General features: G+C 37.7%; 1 protein-coding gene across 8 annotated transcripts in view; it reads left to right on the top strand.

The window, feature by feature from the left end:
• The first annotated feature begins 391 nt into the window (after nt 1-391).
• Nucleotides 392-16,175, top strand: part of DENND4A (DENN/MADD domain containing 4A) — a 63,024-nt gene continuing 47,240 nt past the window's right edge. For 7 of the 8 annotated variants that reach the window (XM_010572076.1, XM_010572074.1, XM_010572072.1 and 4 more), the window contains exons 1-4: nt 392-418; nt 8,576-8,661; nt 14,773-15,102; nt 15,693-15,942. In XM_010572076.1, the coding sequence (XP_010570378.1) occupies nt 14,795-15,102; nt 15,693-15,942 (558 nt within the window). In that variant the 5' untranslated portion in view covers nt 392-418; nt 8,576-8,661; nt 14,773-14,794. Of the gene's footprint in view, nt 419-8,575; nt 8,662-13,133; nt 13,155-14,772; nt 15,103-15,692; nt 15,943-16,175 lie in introns of those variants that run through there. The other variant, XM_010572073.1, reaches the window with a different exon arrangement.

Here is a 16,175-nt window from a genome sequence, read left to right as displayed (position 1 = left end):
TGGTTCTCTGAGGGGATATCGCGGGGCGGGCGCTATCGCGACCCTGGGGCGGCGGGGAAGGGGCGTCCGCCTGCCCGCGGCTGCCCTGGCTGTCAGCAGCGGGCGGGGGCGAGGGAGGCCGGGCGCCGGCGGGCGAGGGGCTGAGAGACGAGCAGGGGCGGCGGTAACTTTCCGCTGGGCCGCGGTGGGAGGGGGGGGAAACTTTCTCCTTTTCCCCGTCGGCCCGAGGCTTCCCGCCAGCCCCCCGCCGCGGCGATGGTCGGGCCGGGAGGAGCGCAGCCCCGGCCCGGCTTGCGGGGCCGCGGAGGCAGGCGCTCCTCAGGGCGGAGAGCCTCGACTGAGCGGTGCCTGCTGACCTGCCATGTTACAGAGGCAGGTCAGGAGCGTGCCGGAGGGCTTGGAGAGCTGCTCGGCCGAGGTGTGTGTTCCCCAGATAAATGTGCAGTTTTTCCACGCAGCGTGCGCTGCGTCAGCTGGAATGGCAGGGGTAGCGTTCAGCCTTGTGCGCGCCTATCTTTATTGCGACTTTGCCTTTGGCTCCCACAGGCAGGGTTACTGTATACCTGGATTAATGCGATGCACTGGACACGATGATAAAAATTAGCCCTGGCGTTTTTATCGTTGTTCCGTCACCATGTCTGCATGTAGCATAAGTTGCTGGCCGGGTGATGATAATGTTTAATAACTTCCTAGTGATGGTTGTTACTCTGGAGTAATTTCAAACGGGCTGCGTTTAAAAATGTGCTGCCTCTGAGGATGTTGATTTGCTGAAAAGGAGGTCTTGACTTGGCACTTAGTTCTGAAGTTTAATTTTTTTTGAATTAACTGAGTAGAAGTGTGGTGTTCCAGACAGCTTTTTACTTCATTTCACAATTTTTTCTGGAACTGTTGCTCAACTAGAGGTTTCCGTAAAAAGCGTTACATTACAGTACATAATCTTTCACTTTCTGAATGATTAAACACAAATATTTAATCTTGAAAAGTATCTGTGGTGCTTTAGGAAAACTAATTGAGTTAGTCTAGCCAAGGAAGGTCGAGAGGGAGTAAATGGATTATTTCTGGTTTGTGTGTCTAGCATACAAGTCTTTGCAAGAGTCTCCCATTTCTCTCTTCTTTTTAAAAAATTAATACATTAAGAGTAGTGGTGAAACTCTGTCTTGCTTTTAGAGTATTGAGGAGTCTGTAAGCTCATTTAAAATGAACATTAAAGTGGAACTGCATCTGGTAAATGAAGCTAAGTTTTCTAGGGGTAATTGTGACTTGGCATTGAAATTGTTTAATTATCAAAAATAAAGCATTAGAGTTTTTGTGGTTAGCTTTTGGGGAAGGGGAAAATTGCATGGAGCCCTGACAGGACAAAAAAGATTAAGCTTCACTACAGCATTAAGAGCTTGTGTAATGTATGTGTTTTACTTATTCTAGAAATAATGTTTCTAGAATAAGGGTCCAGCTGGATGAGATACTGTTCCTCAAGTTTATGAGCAGCTTCTGCTCCTTTGGAACAAGGTTTAGCCAATAGCCTCTTCTAAACAGTGAATTTACTAGAAAGTAGAAGAAAACGTAAGATCTGTTTCTGCAAGCAGTAAGCCAAAAGGCACTAGGACCATTTTTTTTAAAATGCAGGTTTACTTAGGAATGTTTTTCCAGTATTAAGGATGTTCATACACATGAGTTTTCATACTTTTTGTAGCAGTGTGGTTGCAGGTTTGCGTTTCCTGGTGAACGGCTTGTTCTGTATATGCTTTACTTGGATATAACACCGGTATGGTGCTTAATAGAATTTCTGTATGTGTTAATGGCAATATTAGCAATTTTGTAGTTATGTAGCCAGAGTTAATTATTAGTTAGTAAAAGTGTAAATATTGACATAGTCTGGCACATACTATACGGCTCAGGTGAGCGTAGCTGATTCAGGTCAAGCATTAGAAACAATGTAAATAACCTGGTCCTGTTTAAGATATGTGTTTGAAAGGGGAGGTAGCAAGATAGAGAGTAGAACCTAGCTGGTGCTCTAAAGAGAATGAGGTTGTCTCAGGAAGGTGTCTGACTAATACTGCTGTTCTGTGTCAGTCTTACAAAGGAATTGTAGGCACCGCTGTTCAGAAGCCAGTCTGGCAATTTCTAATCTACAGGATTTTGCATTGAAGGGTTTACTGATTTCTAGGTAAATTCCTGCTGTAGTGTGTCATAGCTAGAGAAAACTGTCTTGTGACTCTTCAAAAGAGGAAGACTATATCTAAACCAAGCTGAATAATGACGATGGGATTTGTTAATCTTGAGGTTTTAAAACTGGAAAAAGAAATTTGCAGTGTCACTTAAATATTCAACATCCCTTTTTGATTTCCATCATACTTCCTAGCAACTGGAGTTGGTTTTGCAAGTCATAGTAGGTTGAAATGCTTTTTATAACAGTGGCTGTAGAAACAGTTGCACTTGTGGTCAAACACAAGCAGGTTGTGGAAAATTCATAGTACAATAGCTACTTAGTCAAAACCTTTCTCAATCTTAAATGTCTCCCGAAATGAAGACTTGTAGGAAGTCCTCATTCCATTGTCCTTTACTCAACTTTGACCTTAGTTTTTAAATATGGTGTCGGCATGACCAAAAATCTGGAGGCTAAAATGTTGCACAATTTACATGGACTTTTTTTTAAAAAAAAAACAAACTAATATAACCTAGTAACCTTGTTCAAACATAATGTTTGAGGTATTGGTGACTTCCACCTATCTTGCTGTCTGACAGAGGGTTCCAGTAGCTCAAGTTTTGATACACCTGTAGCCGTGGATTTAAGATATTTGTTCTGAAGTTTCCTGGAAAGAACTGTATCACTTTTAAAAAGGAGGGGGAAAGGATCAAACAAAGACACCAAAATAATTTCTATTTAAGTGCCTTAACAAAATACGATGCAATTTATGTGGTTTGCTGTATTTCCAGTATGATTCTCTTGTTTGTTACAGTGTTTAAATCAAGCTTCTGTGATGTATTGAAATTTCAAAAATTTTTTATGCTGACTGTCCAAAAAAACCCGCCAAACCTACCCCACCACCAAAAAACAGCCTGCCCCCCCTTCACAATCCTTACCCAGAACCAAACCCTGTAAAGATTTATCACCTTTGAAAAAAAGTTTAGGTTGAGCTTGCACAAAAAGCAAGGGTAAAGGTGTAGTTTAGAGGGCTGAGTTGTAGTTGTCCCTCATCCTTCTGCTGTAGCCTCACTGGGTGGTCTTAGGCAGGAGCACAGAAAAGGCCCTGCATCTATTCCCTTATATATCAATTCTGTATATAAATAACATTTGTTACTTTGAGCACAAATCATGATAGAAATTTTATGCCATACTAAAAGCAGCAAATCTTTGCAAATCCTCTGCAAGCTAAAGCCAGTTATGCCTTGCTTTAATTGAGAATAGCTAACAGGTAGGAGATGAATATGTATAAACAGTGAATGCATCACCACTGTTCAACTATTTAAAATCAGCTATTTCTAGCAGTGGTACTGACCAAATAATTACTTAAGGTGAATAAGGTTCTTTGCTATATTGCATAATAAGCCTTGGATCTTTTCTGCTATCCTTCAGTTCAGGCTTAGTCTATGCCTGGTCTGGAAGCTTGGTCTATGACTGATCTGGAAACACTCTGCTGATATCTACATGTTTATAAAGTGCCCCCACAGACTATAGAGTCAAAATTAAAATGTACAGTGAAGGCTATGTGAGGCAGTGATGCTGAGAGGTTTGATCTATAGCAGTCATTTTAGTAGTAGTCTATAATGCAGAAGTAGTTATTGGTAGTTCCCTAAAGAGCTCAGAAACAGTACTAGGAGGAAATTGTGGAAGAGAAGTGGAAACGAAAGACTTCAGAAAGTGTTGGCCCTGCTCTTTTAAATGGCATATTTTTACCTTTTCAAATTGTACTTTCATATGTTAGATACGGGGTTACTGTAGAGGCTGAAATAGAGTGAAGTTGAAGTAAACAATAAGGGGGAGGGGGGGAAGGAGGAACTATGGTATAAATTAGGATGTGAAGAGTAAGGAGGGGTGTTAGACGTAAGTTAGCCAATTATATCCTCGCTATTTAATTTTTACTGTAAAATTTGACTTTTAAAAATTTGGCTCAGAAAAAAAATCATTAATACCAATTAATTATTTCAATTTAGCCATCTGAAATAAAAGTAGACAAGCAGTAAGTGTGTTGTGTAAGTTATATGTACATATATGCAAATGAAAAAGTCCCAAGAGGAAACCCCCACTTTTTTCTGTGTGCAAGCATGATGCAAACAAAGAAAAGGGCATTGTGGGCTGGACTCTTGAGTTTTGGTTTTGTCTTGAGCTTCAGAAGAAACTTGTGGCCTTAAGGAATTATTCTTAGCTGTACAACCAAGATCAGGATCTGGTCCAGCTCCGGTAGCTTCTGTCAACAAGTTTGTCTGCATGATATTTTGACTATTAAAATTACAGTGAAAGAGGCAATTCTGTCCAGATCCTGCAAGTGCAAAAGTAATCAGACTCAGCACAGTGCTGTCAGTTAAATCCTGGTACAGGAGCAGTGTTCTAACAAATTGTACAACTTTGTAGTTACCTTGTATGCTGAACTCCTATTCAGGACAGTGAAGGCTTCGTTATGTAGAGTGCCAGAGGTAAACCCTTCTGTGAGTACTTTTCTTGTAATATTTAGCACTTAATGTGACTCTCCCTTACTCGGTACACTCCAGCCTTTCTTTTAAGGGTGTGGTTATTTAATAATTTTAGTCCAAAAGTTGGGGAAGGGGTTTTAAGATGTCTGCTCTACATTACAAAGAGGTATTTTGAGCTGGCTTTGGAATCCTGAAGCAGTAGTTACCTTAGCATATTGTTGCACTTCAGCTAATTTACTGTGATTATTGGGGAGATACCCTAATGCTGCTTTATATTGCTTTGCTAGCTAACCTAGCTAGGAAACTGTCACAGCAATACCTGTTAGTTGATAGATATATTTGTAGCTGAACTGGTAGCAGTACATTCACACTTACTTTTCTGTGGGGTAGATGATGAACATGTTGCTAACTGGAGATTTACGAGATGAGGGAGGTATTAGTCAGTGTTATCTCTCCATTAAACCTTTCCAGTGTGGTGTAGATCACCTGCAAACAGCAGCCACAGCCCTGCAGTTGCAGTCTATGCATGTCATCCACGGGGTGTCTGTAACTTGCAGCATGGCTGGGTCCAGTTTTCTTACCTTACAGGACACTTTTGCTGGCCAGAGGAAAAAAAAGCATGTCAAATGTTCTAAGTCACAATGAAAGTGTATTTTTAAATGTAGCAAAAAAAGTTACAAACAATTCCCACCTGTCTTTCCCTCTACCACACCACGAATTAAAAAAATTAATTTGGGTAGAGAATGGCTTCAAAACTAAACTGAGGTTGGCACGTGTGTCCAAACATGGCTGGGTGAAAGCAGGCCACTTCTGTCACTCCTGGTTGATGCACTTTGACATTTTCAGTGACAGATTTTGGGTTTGAAGCTCAGTATTGGAAGATTTGCTGCTTTCATTTGCCTTTATCTACTGTGCCAAGGAAAATGGAACATTCGGTTTGGGGGACTTCTCCTTTTAAAAAGTTGTTATATAATAAGTAGTTGTACAAAAAACATGGACTAGTTGCTCTCCTGAACTGTGTTTTGGATGAAGTAATATTTACATTTTATAGTGCTTACCTTGGCTTCCCTCCCCCTTATTTGCTGTAAATTGTTTTCTGCATCCCCTCCCTACAAACACAGTTGTACTTCAGAAATTGTTTCCATTATTTGGTTGTGCTTTTTGGCCATAAATACTGTAATCTAGAAAGAAAAGTGTAAGTTTTAAAACTGGCCTTGTTAAGATTTGTCTCTGCCATGAATCTCGTGGGATACTTGAACATCACTTTCTTGAATTTTTGTAGACAGGGTTGAATATTGTGGGATTTTGCTGTGGCACAACTGTAATGAATGCGTAAGCAGCCTGTGCCTTGTTAGACCCTCTCAGTAAATGCTTTGATTTTATTGAGACAGAAAAGGACAATGAAGAACAAACAAATAGAAGACTTGGTGAATGATGGTGGAAAGCATAGAAGAAGTAGAAAACGCCTGATCTCTCCCTCAGGGTGAAGTCTGTTCCTTCCTGCCTTCTCTCTGCCAGTTACTCTGCTTCCTCCTCTAAGCTTTGATACTCTAGATGGCTAGTTCTTGCTCGTTGACTGTAGCAATCCCACTGAATCTGTATTAGCCTCTGAATTTAAGCCTAATTTTTCTTTTTTCCTAGTCATTGCTGAACAAATCTGCTTGTCCCTCAGTTCTTGGCCTGCATTCCTATTTTCTGCTCCCAAACTCATGGTCTTGTGTTCTGTCCCTGCACTCTTATACAGCGCTTTGCTGTTTCCGGGCACCTCTTTAGACATCCTTTGTTGCCAGGTTTTCTGAGCTCTCTTGATTATCTCCTCAGCTGTTTGGATCAGAGTATGTTAACCATGAGTTGGTACAGATGAGTGTGAATGGGCCTGCAAAATGCTTGACAGCGATTCCAGCCCAGTGATGCAGGGGCAGAACAGTGTTGGGGTTTTTCTTGTTTTGTTTTTCTATATGCCAATATGTTTCTTAGCACTAGTACTACTATTGATGCAGCACCAAAGGGAGCTTAGTGGAGTCTAGTGGCTCCTTGTTAATTACTGCATTGTCTAACATTATTGAGTGCAGATGTGTGCAATAGTGTCTAAAAAGTAATGCAGTTGATTACTTTAACTCTATTTGTTAGTAACTTTCTCTGTTGCTGTCATTTGTTTAACTGTAGTAATAGGAAACGAGAAGAAAAGGAAGTATAGGCAATGTCCTACTTAAAAATAAAAATGCTATGAGAAGTTCCAGTTGTATTGGGGTAATAATGTAGGTCCTTTGCACCTTGTTTCTTGAACAAGTAGATCTTTTACTTGATAGATGGAGGACAACAAACTAGTTGTAAATACATTCTACAAGCTGCAAGTACTATGAAATAGAGCTGCAAGTATGCTGGAAGTGGTTCTTGCTGTGTTCCTTGTGACGCTTAAAAGTATATTTTTCTTTTTCTTTCCTTCAACTCTTCTCATTGGCTTTCCAGATAGTTGACTAGGAAAGATGTTTTTTGATGGGTCCATGGGGAAATTATGCATGTGTTAATGCTGCTTATTTCTTAGACTTTTTGCAGCTGTGCTTGAGGTCTGCAGGTGAATCCCTGAAATTATAATTTCTGATGCTCCTGGAAACTTTATTTTACAGATCAGGTTATAGACAAGAAAGTGCAGTGCTACTGCTGCAAGCTCTCTTGCTGTGTAGTCTGGTGTAAAAATGTTTAAAGTCAGTTAGTAGAGATTGACTGACTTTAACTGGTACTAGTCCATAGTGCTGTATGGATTAGAAAGACTGGCACCAGGGGCCAGGTTCACTCTCTAGGCTGTCACCTCCTCATTCCTTGCTATAGGAGTAATGAACTAATAGTGCTGATTGCTTCTGCATGATCTGAAATAAGTTGTCTTGTACTTTACAGTTATGAACAGAACCTTGAACTTTGTCGTCCCAAAAAATATAACTCTGATAATCTAGTGTCGAATTTTTTCCCCCAATTTTTCCACTTCAGGAATGAATCTTGCATGGTTTGCATAAACCCTCCTAAGATGTGTTTCTTCCCGGCCTTGCTTATGTTACACTTTGTTTTCTAAAGTCTTCTCACAGTAATATTCTAAGAGTGTTCTCCAAGTCTTGGCAAATAGAAGCCTCATTTAGACAAAGTTTATTTTTGACTACAGCCTTGCTGATGATAATGAGTCATTCTGGGAGATTGAAGTCTGAGAGTGTCTCCAGTGAGGTATTCTCCTCGATCCCATGGTGGAAAGCTGTTGCTTCAAAATGCTTAACTGTAGCACAGGCTGCCTAGCTTGCACATGCCTCAGTGTAAAACACAAGCTCAAGCTGCCTATGGTCATACCAATGTTTAAAAGTGGTCATACTAGTATTTACAAGCTGAGTATACCATATCTGAAGAAAAACAGTGAACTGTGACAGTAAATGGCAAGAAGACTGCAACTGCAAGCATGGGGAATTGGAGTAAGGTGGCTAGATGGAAAAGTACCTGTGTATTGCTGATTGTGGAATGAGAAGGATCTGCTTTATCAGAATCTTGCAAAGAGGAAAAATGTTTTAAAGTAGACTTTGAAAGGTTATTGAGCTAAAAAGGCACTTTCATAGCTGGCTAACACCTTCTATGAATAGGTGGAAGGTATTTATTATCAGAAAATAGTGGAAGAGTTGAAATAATCTAAAGTGGCTGGCTCAACCATTCTTTGATTTTGTTTCTTTAAAGCATTAAATGTATTATGTTGTTTACATTCTTATATCAATGCAGCATAAAACTTGATATTTTGTTTCTTAAGTTTAAAATCTGGTTTTATACACTTTTTTAACAGTTGTGACGTAACGTTGTCTTAGCCAGTCCTACAACAATTCACAATGTTCATTTAATGTGACTGGTGCAGTGGAGTGTGCAGTAAGTTTCAACAAATACGTACATTGTTTAATTTTTGGTTTTATTGTCTCTATAGGGAATGAAACTTTAACAAGAAGTCTATGTTAAAGCCTGGCTAACAGCAACAGAGGCAAAGTGTAGAAACAATGCCATGATGAAAAGGTAGGGAACACGTTGAAAGAGTTTTCAAAAGGCTTGTGTTCTGTCTGACTTTAGAGAATTCCTGTGATATTTGAGGTGCTTCTGCTTTGTTCCCAGGACTGTTTGCTTGCTATGAAGAAAATACTGGGGAAAAAAGGCTTGTCTGTCACTTTTGCCAGGCAACAGGGATGGGGTGAAGGTTTTTCCCTGGGTAACTGCAGTTATTCACATGTTCTTTAGGCCGTTGAGCTCTCATGTGATTTGTGCAGTGTCACGGCTGAGAAATGGTTCTGAGTGGCCATAGCAGGACTGACTGATCCAGTTAACTTCATCTTGCTCTTGCATGACTAGCCACATTTCTGTGTGTTGGCAGCATACTTCAACAGGTTAATGCAGCAGTACACATAATGAGACTGAAATGCTAGGGGCTGTTAGAACTTCACTGGCAATTTTAAAAAATTGGTCACTGATTTGTCTTGTCTATTCATCTACTTTTCATGCATCTTCAAAGGAAGGAAGTTCTTGGAATGTGATTATATGATGAATGCTTTAAAAAAAAAATTTACCATTTTTAATAAAGCTTTGAACTGTTTTAAAAAAGGTGCGTTGCTGAGCGCTGCACTGGTTTCCAACATACACTAGGAGACATTTGTTCCTTATTTACAATCAGAATGTCTCTTTGGAGTCAGGCTAGCAAAGTAAAATGTCACCTGCTTTAGACAGCTAATGGACTTAAGGAGCTGAAATTAATAAGCAATTTAATATTCCCAAAGGAAAATGCAGGAAGGAATGGGAATGAAGACAAGGAAGATCAAAAGATTGCAAGGCAGTTGTGTCTGCCAGAGATGGGCTGGCTAAACTGTTCTAATGAAGTCGGATGGTCCTTACTGCTATCTTTCCCAGGTCACATATCTCTTGTACATGCAAGTGTACAAGTAAACCCTTTTTGCTATCTGGGAAAGCTGGCTCCTTGAAAGAAGCTGGCACTGCTAGAGCAGTTCTTCTGGTCTGCAGCCCACCTACAAGTTACCTCTACAAAAGTCTGTGGGTAGGAGCAGGTTGTATGAGTTATATCAGTATTTTTTTTCCTTGGAAATGGTGTAGCGCATCTATAGTAAACTCTGTAATTCAGGAAGCATCATGCCTGTTGCTGCTGCACAGATGGAATATACAGCACATCCGCATTAGTTCTGGTCATGTGATGGGGAAAAAGCTGATGCATACTTCCCTCTTACAGTATTTGAATGAAAAATGTGATCTGTTAAAAAAGCTTGGACACTGATTTAGTTGTTTTATTTGAAAATATGTGAGCTGGTATAAAATCATGCCTTTCAATTTTTATTTGCTTTCTATATGAGAGTTGTGGATAGTTTATAACAAATAGAAAAAACTAGTGTGTATGCTCCACTTTTTTAATTCAGAGTTAGGTCTAAGTGCCACCAATATTTTATCACAAAAGGGTCAGCTACATGGAACTCCTGTCAACCTCCTGATCACCTTTCTCATAATAGCAGATTGTTTTGCACTTTGCAGCAGCAATAGATCTATAGTGTTAGATCACAAAGCTAATTTTTCAGATTAATCTCTTCTGCACAGTTGCTAAAATGCCAGCACTTATGAATTACAACAGCGGTGACAGTTAGACAGTGAAAACTATTAATAAGTATTTCCTAAATGTTTATGAAGAAATACAATGATATTAAACTAATTTAATAAACAATGAAACTGAGTTTACCCTTTGTGTTTCAGCAAAGTAATTAAGCTAATAGTTTGTGGATCTGTGGCAGAATTATGTTTCCCCTGTTCCCATGTTTTTAGAAATGGCAAAAAGCCCTCTTTTGTCCCACATTTATATAGTCATGATCTGCAAAGTCTGTGTGTGTTTTTAATGTGTTCTTACAAGTCAGCTTGCTATTTGCAAGGGTGTTTTGTTTCTTACTGATGTTTATGGTGTTTAATTTATAGTGATATTAATTATATGCAGTCCATTAAAAATGATTGTTATGAGATGGCTCAAAGACCATATATTGCACTTGTTTCTAGGGACTTCTGTAAGAGGTTATGTTTATGATCCCATGGCATTGTCTTTCAAAGTGCAGCCTTTTGTCCCCATATGACTGAAGTGTAGAGAAGCAATAGTAGCTGCTTCTCAGTGTGGCACTATTAATGTTGCTGAACTTTACCTGGAACCTGCTGCTTCAAGCAACACTCTTGTTCAGTGTGACTTTGTTTCTGTTGTGGTTTGTTTTTTGTTTTTTGTTTTTGTTTTGTTTTGTTTTTCCATGGAAGTTGACTTGCAGTACTGTGTGATGTATATAATTATAACATGCTTTGGAATACCTTAATGGTAAGAGTTTCTACAGAAATTATTCAGATTCATCTGTTTATGTGAAACTGCTTTTCACAGAATGATTATTTGTCACTGGATTAGCTCACATTATATACCTTCTTTCTGGGGTCTGTTAACAGAAAGTTTGCATAAATCTCCTCTCACAGTAAAGAGATGTTGAAAATTTGAGTAAAGTCTAAGTCAGCTTGAATAAAACATCACTGAATTGTTTTGATATCTTCTGCATTTTATCCCATTTTTAGCTGTAAACCTTTGTACCAGAAGGCAAAGATCTGAAGGGATCATGCATCATGAGCTAGGCCTTTTTTTTTCTCCCTTCTGTAAAAGCTGCATTAAAATATGAAAGTCTTGCTGACTTGTATATTACTTGCTATAACCTTAGGAAGCAAATTTGTGTGATAGCAGGTGTTTTTATGTAGGGGATTCTAATTTTAACTGGGTCTAAATGAGGAGAGCTTGTCCCAGTTTTTCTTGAAAGTACCTTTGGGGATAAATGAATGTTTGAATTTAAGACTTTTGATATAAACTTAATATGAAATAATTAATAGTGAGGCTTAAATTGTGAGATAGGTATGATTCTTCAGTATAATGTATATATATCTTTCTGTTTATTTGTAATGTGTCTTGCCTAATTAAACTGCAATAGCGTGCTGCTAATACACTGAAGTTATAGTTTGTATAATTTTTGATTACTAAAATATTGTTTTCCTTTCAGCTTAAAAGGTGTTGTGAAGCAGTCCAGAAATTGGTGTGGTTTTGTGCAATAATGCTAATGAGAAAAGGAACAAAACAAAACTTAATACTTTTCTAACTCAGAATCTTTAAGGCAAAGTTCAGTTTTGTAGTGTTTCTGCTGCTTTGTACTGACCCTATGGTTATGGGACATTTTTCATACACAACAGTGCAAGACTTAGCCAGCTTTCAGTTTACCTTCTCTCTTCTCAAGTCTTTTAATTGAAAACTTGTTCACCAGAGCTTATGATGGGGTAAGTGTTGAGTTTAAATTGCTTGGTTGGTAGCTTTTACTTAGCCAGTCTGTTCTTCCTCAGCAGTTTTTGAGGAACATTTTGAGGTTTTTATATATATATATATATCTCCATCCCCTTCTACCTTCTGAGCAGTCTTTGACCATAGCTCTTTTCTGATCTATGTTATGAAGTATTCATTTTTTTCTTTCTATATATCTTGATGCATTTTCAGATGATACTTTTTAAAAGCAACTTCTTATGCTTATATATACATATATATATTTGTACATATATACATAAATATGTATTTTTTTTTTTAACTTAAGAGCAAATGCTTGCCCAGTGTATTGTAGCTTTAAAAAAAACTGTTACAGCTTATCCATTGATTTAGAGTGAGTGCTGGTTGATAAAGATAGAAAGTTTTCATGATAGTTAAAATGTAGTGTACTATAGTTAAGTTTACAGAGAATTGTTAATGTTACAAAATATTTAGAACTTAAGTCGTGTTAGCTAAAAGATGTTAGTGTTTGGTCTTATGTTAGAGTTTAAAGATGCTTTATGAAACTTCTTTATCTCTCCATGCATTTGTTGCTAGCCTATTCTGGATTAGCTGAAGCCAGATGTACAGTGAAATAATAGGCAGCATATGCAGTGGTCGAATTTGTGTGTCTTTGGATATATCATTCAAGGAGAAGTTTGAGTTTGTAGTTATTACTCTCATATACTGCTAGTTGAGTAACATGTTCCAGATGTTTTTGAAATAACTGAATTTAGGTTAAATTAAGCTTAGTTTTCTAACTGCATTCTCTCTTCTCTCAGAAAACGGGCTGAGCAGTTATTTACAAACTGTTACGCTGCTGTATGTTGATGATTGTTTCCCAGTAATCATGTGTTATAAAGTGTCCCATATTGCTTATTAACCATATAGAAAGAAATAAAGGTTCGATACTTTGGGGAGTTTTCTTGGTGTTTTCTTGAATAATGTAAATAACCTTAAAATAAAAACTGTTATTCATTCCCTTGTGACTTTAGAAGCTAGTCAAGTAAGTTACTCCAGCAAAATACAAACAACCTACAAAATAAGAGCAGGAAGATGGAATTATGTTTCTTGCACTGGTGGATGAGGTTCATAGTGGTGGTCAGGCACAGGCTGACATTCTTCCTTCCTGAGCAGGGATTGGTGCTGGAAATCTCAGGTCAGCTTGAAACAATTTGATTAAATGCACAGTATCAATTTAGGACATAATTTCCCTAATTACCAGTGAGAAATGTCCAAATTTATTTTGCTTGTTTTAATGAAGATTTGTTGGTAAAATCCAAGAATCATGACGGTATGAAGTTTGATAAGGCTTAATACTTGCTACCTAGAGCAAAAAATAAAGGGAGATAAAGCAACTGGAATAAAGGTGGCATGAAAACTGAAGTCTTGTACCAACCACTTAAACTGTTTTAAATTGTGTGTTGAGTTTCTGAATGTTAGCAAGCTCTTGAAATGTGTTGTAATGGTTTCTCTTGCAATAAAATTTTACACCTAAACAAAATTAATTCAACAAAAGGGAGTTTTAAATAGCTTGTTTGGTTTAAAAAGTCTGGAACTTGATGAGAGTAAACTTCCTGAGGCTACTTAGCAAGGTTCCAGCACATATGGGTGACTTAGATAAACATTTTTAGCGTATTTCTCAATGTTCCATGACAGCGCAGAAAGTATTTTCTTTATTTGCAAAATCAAGCTATGAAATAAGACATGGGGTTTAAGTGACTTGCAAAGGTATTCAAGAGTCTCTGACAAAGAGGAAACTGAATCTCCTGATAGGTAGTGCCCTGCATTGTTTGCAAGGCTATCTTTTCATCCTACAGATGTTACTTTGTCCTGTGCTGAATTTAATTTACACCATTGGTAGCAAACTGCAAAAAACCCACTATACAGAAAGAATTCATATGTAAAGAATTTTTTTATCAATATGTTCCAGGAAGAAAGAATGTAATTTCCCAACAAAATTTGGCTGGAACAGCAGGACTGTATTCCTTTTCATTACGAAAAACTTCATGTGGTCTTGAATGTTTTTGTTTCACAATGGTCTGTAGTCTGTTGAAGTTGATTCAGTTTAAATGCTTTGTGTAAAAGCTGGTATATTGCTGGCAGTGGATGGGTTGTATATCAAGGATCTGAGCCCCAAAACATTATAAAATAAAAGGGTATCAACTTTTAGCCTGCAAAAATACTCCAAGAAGATCTGGCCTTGGTATCTGATGTAAAATCTTATAGGGTGACATGGCTGCAAATATTATAGTTGTATCTTTAGAATAATCAAGACAGCCTTTGCATGTATGTTTAATATTCAGGAAGCAAATTAACTACAGATCATGCCTTAGAAGATTCATTGTCATGGTGAACAGAGTGCAGTAATAGGATATATGCAAAATACATGAGAACTACTTTTTGGCTCAGCCATGAGCTTTAAGTAGTGAACTATTTCTAAAACTTTACACAGTATTTTGCTGTTACTGTACCTGTTGGTTCAGCTACCCTAGTGTGTAAGTTAGCAAAAAGAGGCTACTTGGTTTTCCATTCCAAGAGTTAATTGTTAACTCGCATGATTGTGGCTCAGAATTCCAAATTGGAAAGATTGTGATTACAATTGAAAAATATTACATGATCTGATGATGGATCTCTCTATTTCTTTTGTATTCTTCTATTGTGTTTTCACTTATATTATTGCAAATTTTCTGTTTTTAAAAATAAACATAACTTTATTATTTCTGGTATCTTATAATTGCCTTTAAAAATACTGATATGTATTTCTTTCTTAGCAGTTATAACGTCTTGTAATGGAAGATGGAAGACAAAGGGGCTCGTGTTGCTGACTACTTTGTTGTCGCAGGATTAACAGATATTTCCAAACCACTAGAGGAAGAAATCCACTTCAATGATGCTTGCCATAAAATCGCTAAACCAAAAGAACCTATTACAGATGTAACAGTACTTAATAAATCTCTGGGGGAGGAAGTTCCCCAGGGATATAAATGCATAGATGTTACTCCCTCAGGACTGTCTGCAGATCTCAATAATGGCAGTCTTGTAGGACCACAAATATACCTTTGTTATCGCAGAGGAAGGGATAAGCCCCCACTTACTGATTTGGGGTGAGTGTTTTTTCTGTTCTAGTAGGTGATTTCGGCAGTTTTATTTGACTGATGAGCAAATAAAGCAGGTTTATTGAAATACCATACTTGGAAGATATTTGTTGACTTGAGCATACTGTAACCTGGTATGGTAGGAAAAATGCATGCTGAGTGGATTTTAATGACAACTGTAATCCTTCGCGTTTTGGAGTTTTCAAAGCCATTTATAATTTTCAGTGTATATATTTGGGTTGAGATAAGATGCTTAACCTATTTAATACAGATTGAAAAGAGGTGAGTTTACGACGTTCTTAGGATCAGGCAATAAATCTTCAATAGAATTGAAAATAACACTTTTGCAGTAAAGAAAACACTTAAAAGCAATTATACATGAGGAAAACTAGTATGGTTTCATCACAAAGCTTTTCTATCAGAATGCAGTTTGATGTAATGTGATGTGAACTTGTCAGTAAAAATGTTTTGATCAGAGATGAGACAAGAGCTGCTGTTAAATTAATACTATTCAGTTATAATTCTTAGTATAGTATTAGTATTGAAAGTGTTTAAAAAAAAATGTGCCTTCTGACTTTTGTTCATCCCATTTTAACTAGGGTTTTATATGATGGGAAAGAAAGAGTAAAGCAAGGTTGTGAAATAATTCAAACTACTCCATATGGTCGGCCTGCTAATATTAGTGGCAGTGCCTCATCACAAAGAGTGTACATCACTTACCGAAGAGCATCCGAAAACATGACACAAAACACGTTGGCTGTTACGGATATATGTATAATCATACCAAGTAAAGGAGAAACCCCTCCACATACATTCTGCAAGGTTGACAAGAATCTTAATAATAGTATGGTAAGATTCAAAATCTGGATTTTGAATACTTGATATTCAATGATGTAATGTTTGTGGAGTATTTGTAACAGTTCTCAGAGTAGCTGGTGAAAAATTTTGATAAGCAGTCTCCAAAGATAAATCAAATCTTGAAGAGTTGGAGGATTGCATTTCTGTGTTCCTGCTTGGAACAAAGTCTTTTTGGAAGTCTTGGAGCAAAAAGTCTTTTTAGTGCTGACTTGGAAATGCTGACT

Source organism: Haliaeetus leucocephalus, unplaced genomic scaffold (genome assembly GCF_000737465.1).
Source record: "Haliaeetus leucocephalus isolate CR32 unplaced genomic scaffold, Haliaeetus_leucocephalus-4.0 Scaffold339, whole genome shotgun sequence".
Lineage (NCBI taxonomy): Eukaryota > Metazoa > Chordata > Aves > Accipitriformes > Accipitridae > Haliaeetus > Haliaeetus leucocephalus.
Note: the sequence above shows the minus strand (reverse complement) of the source record. Positions and strands in the feature narration are given on the sequence as shown.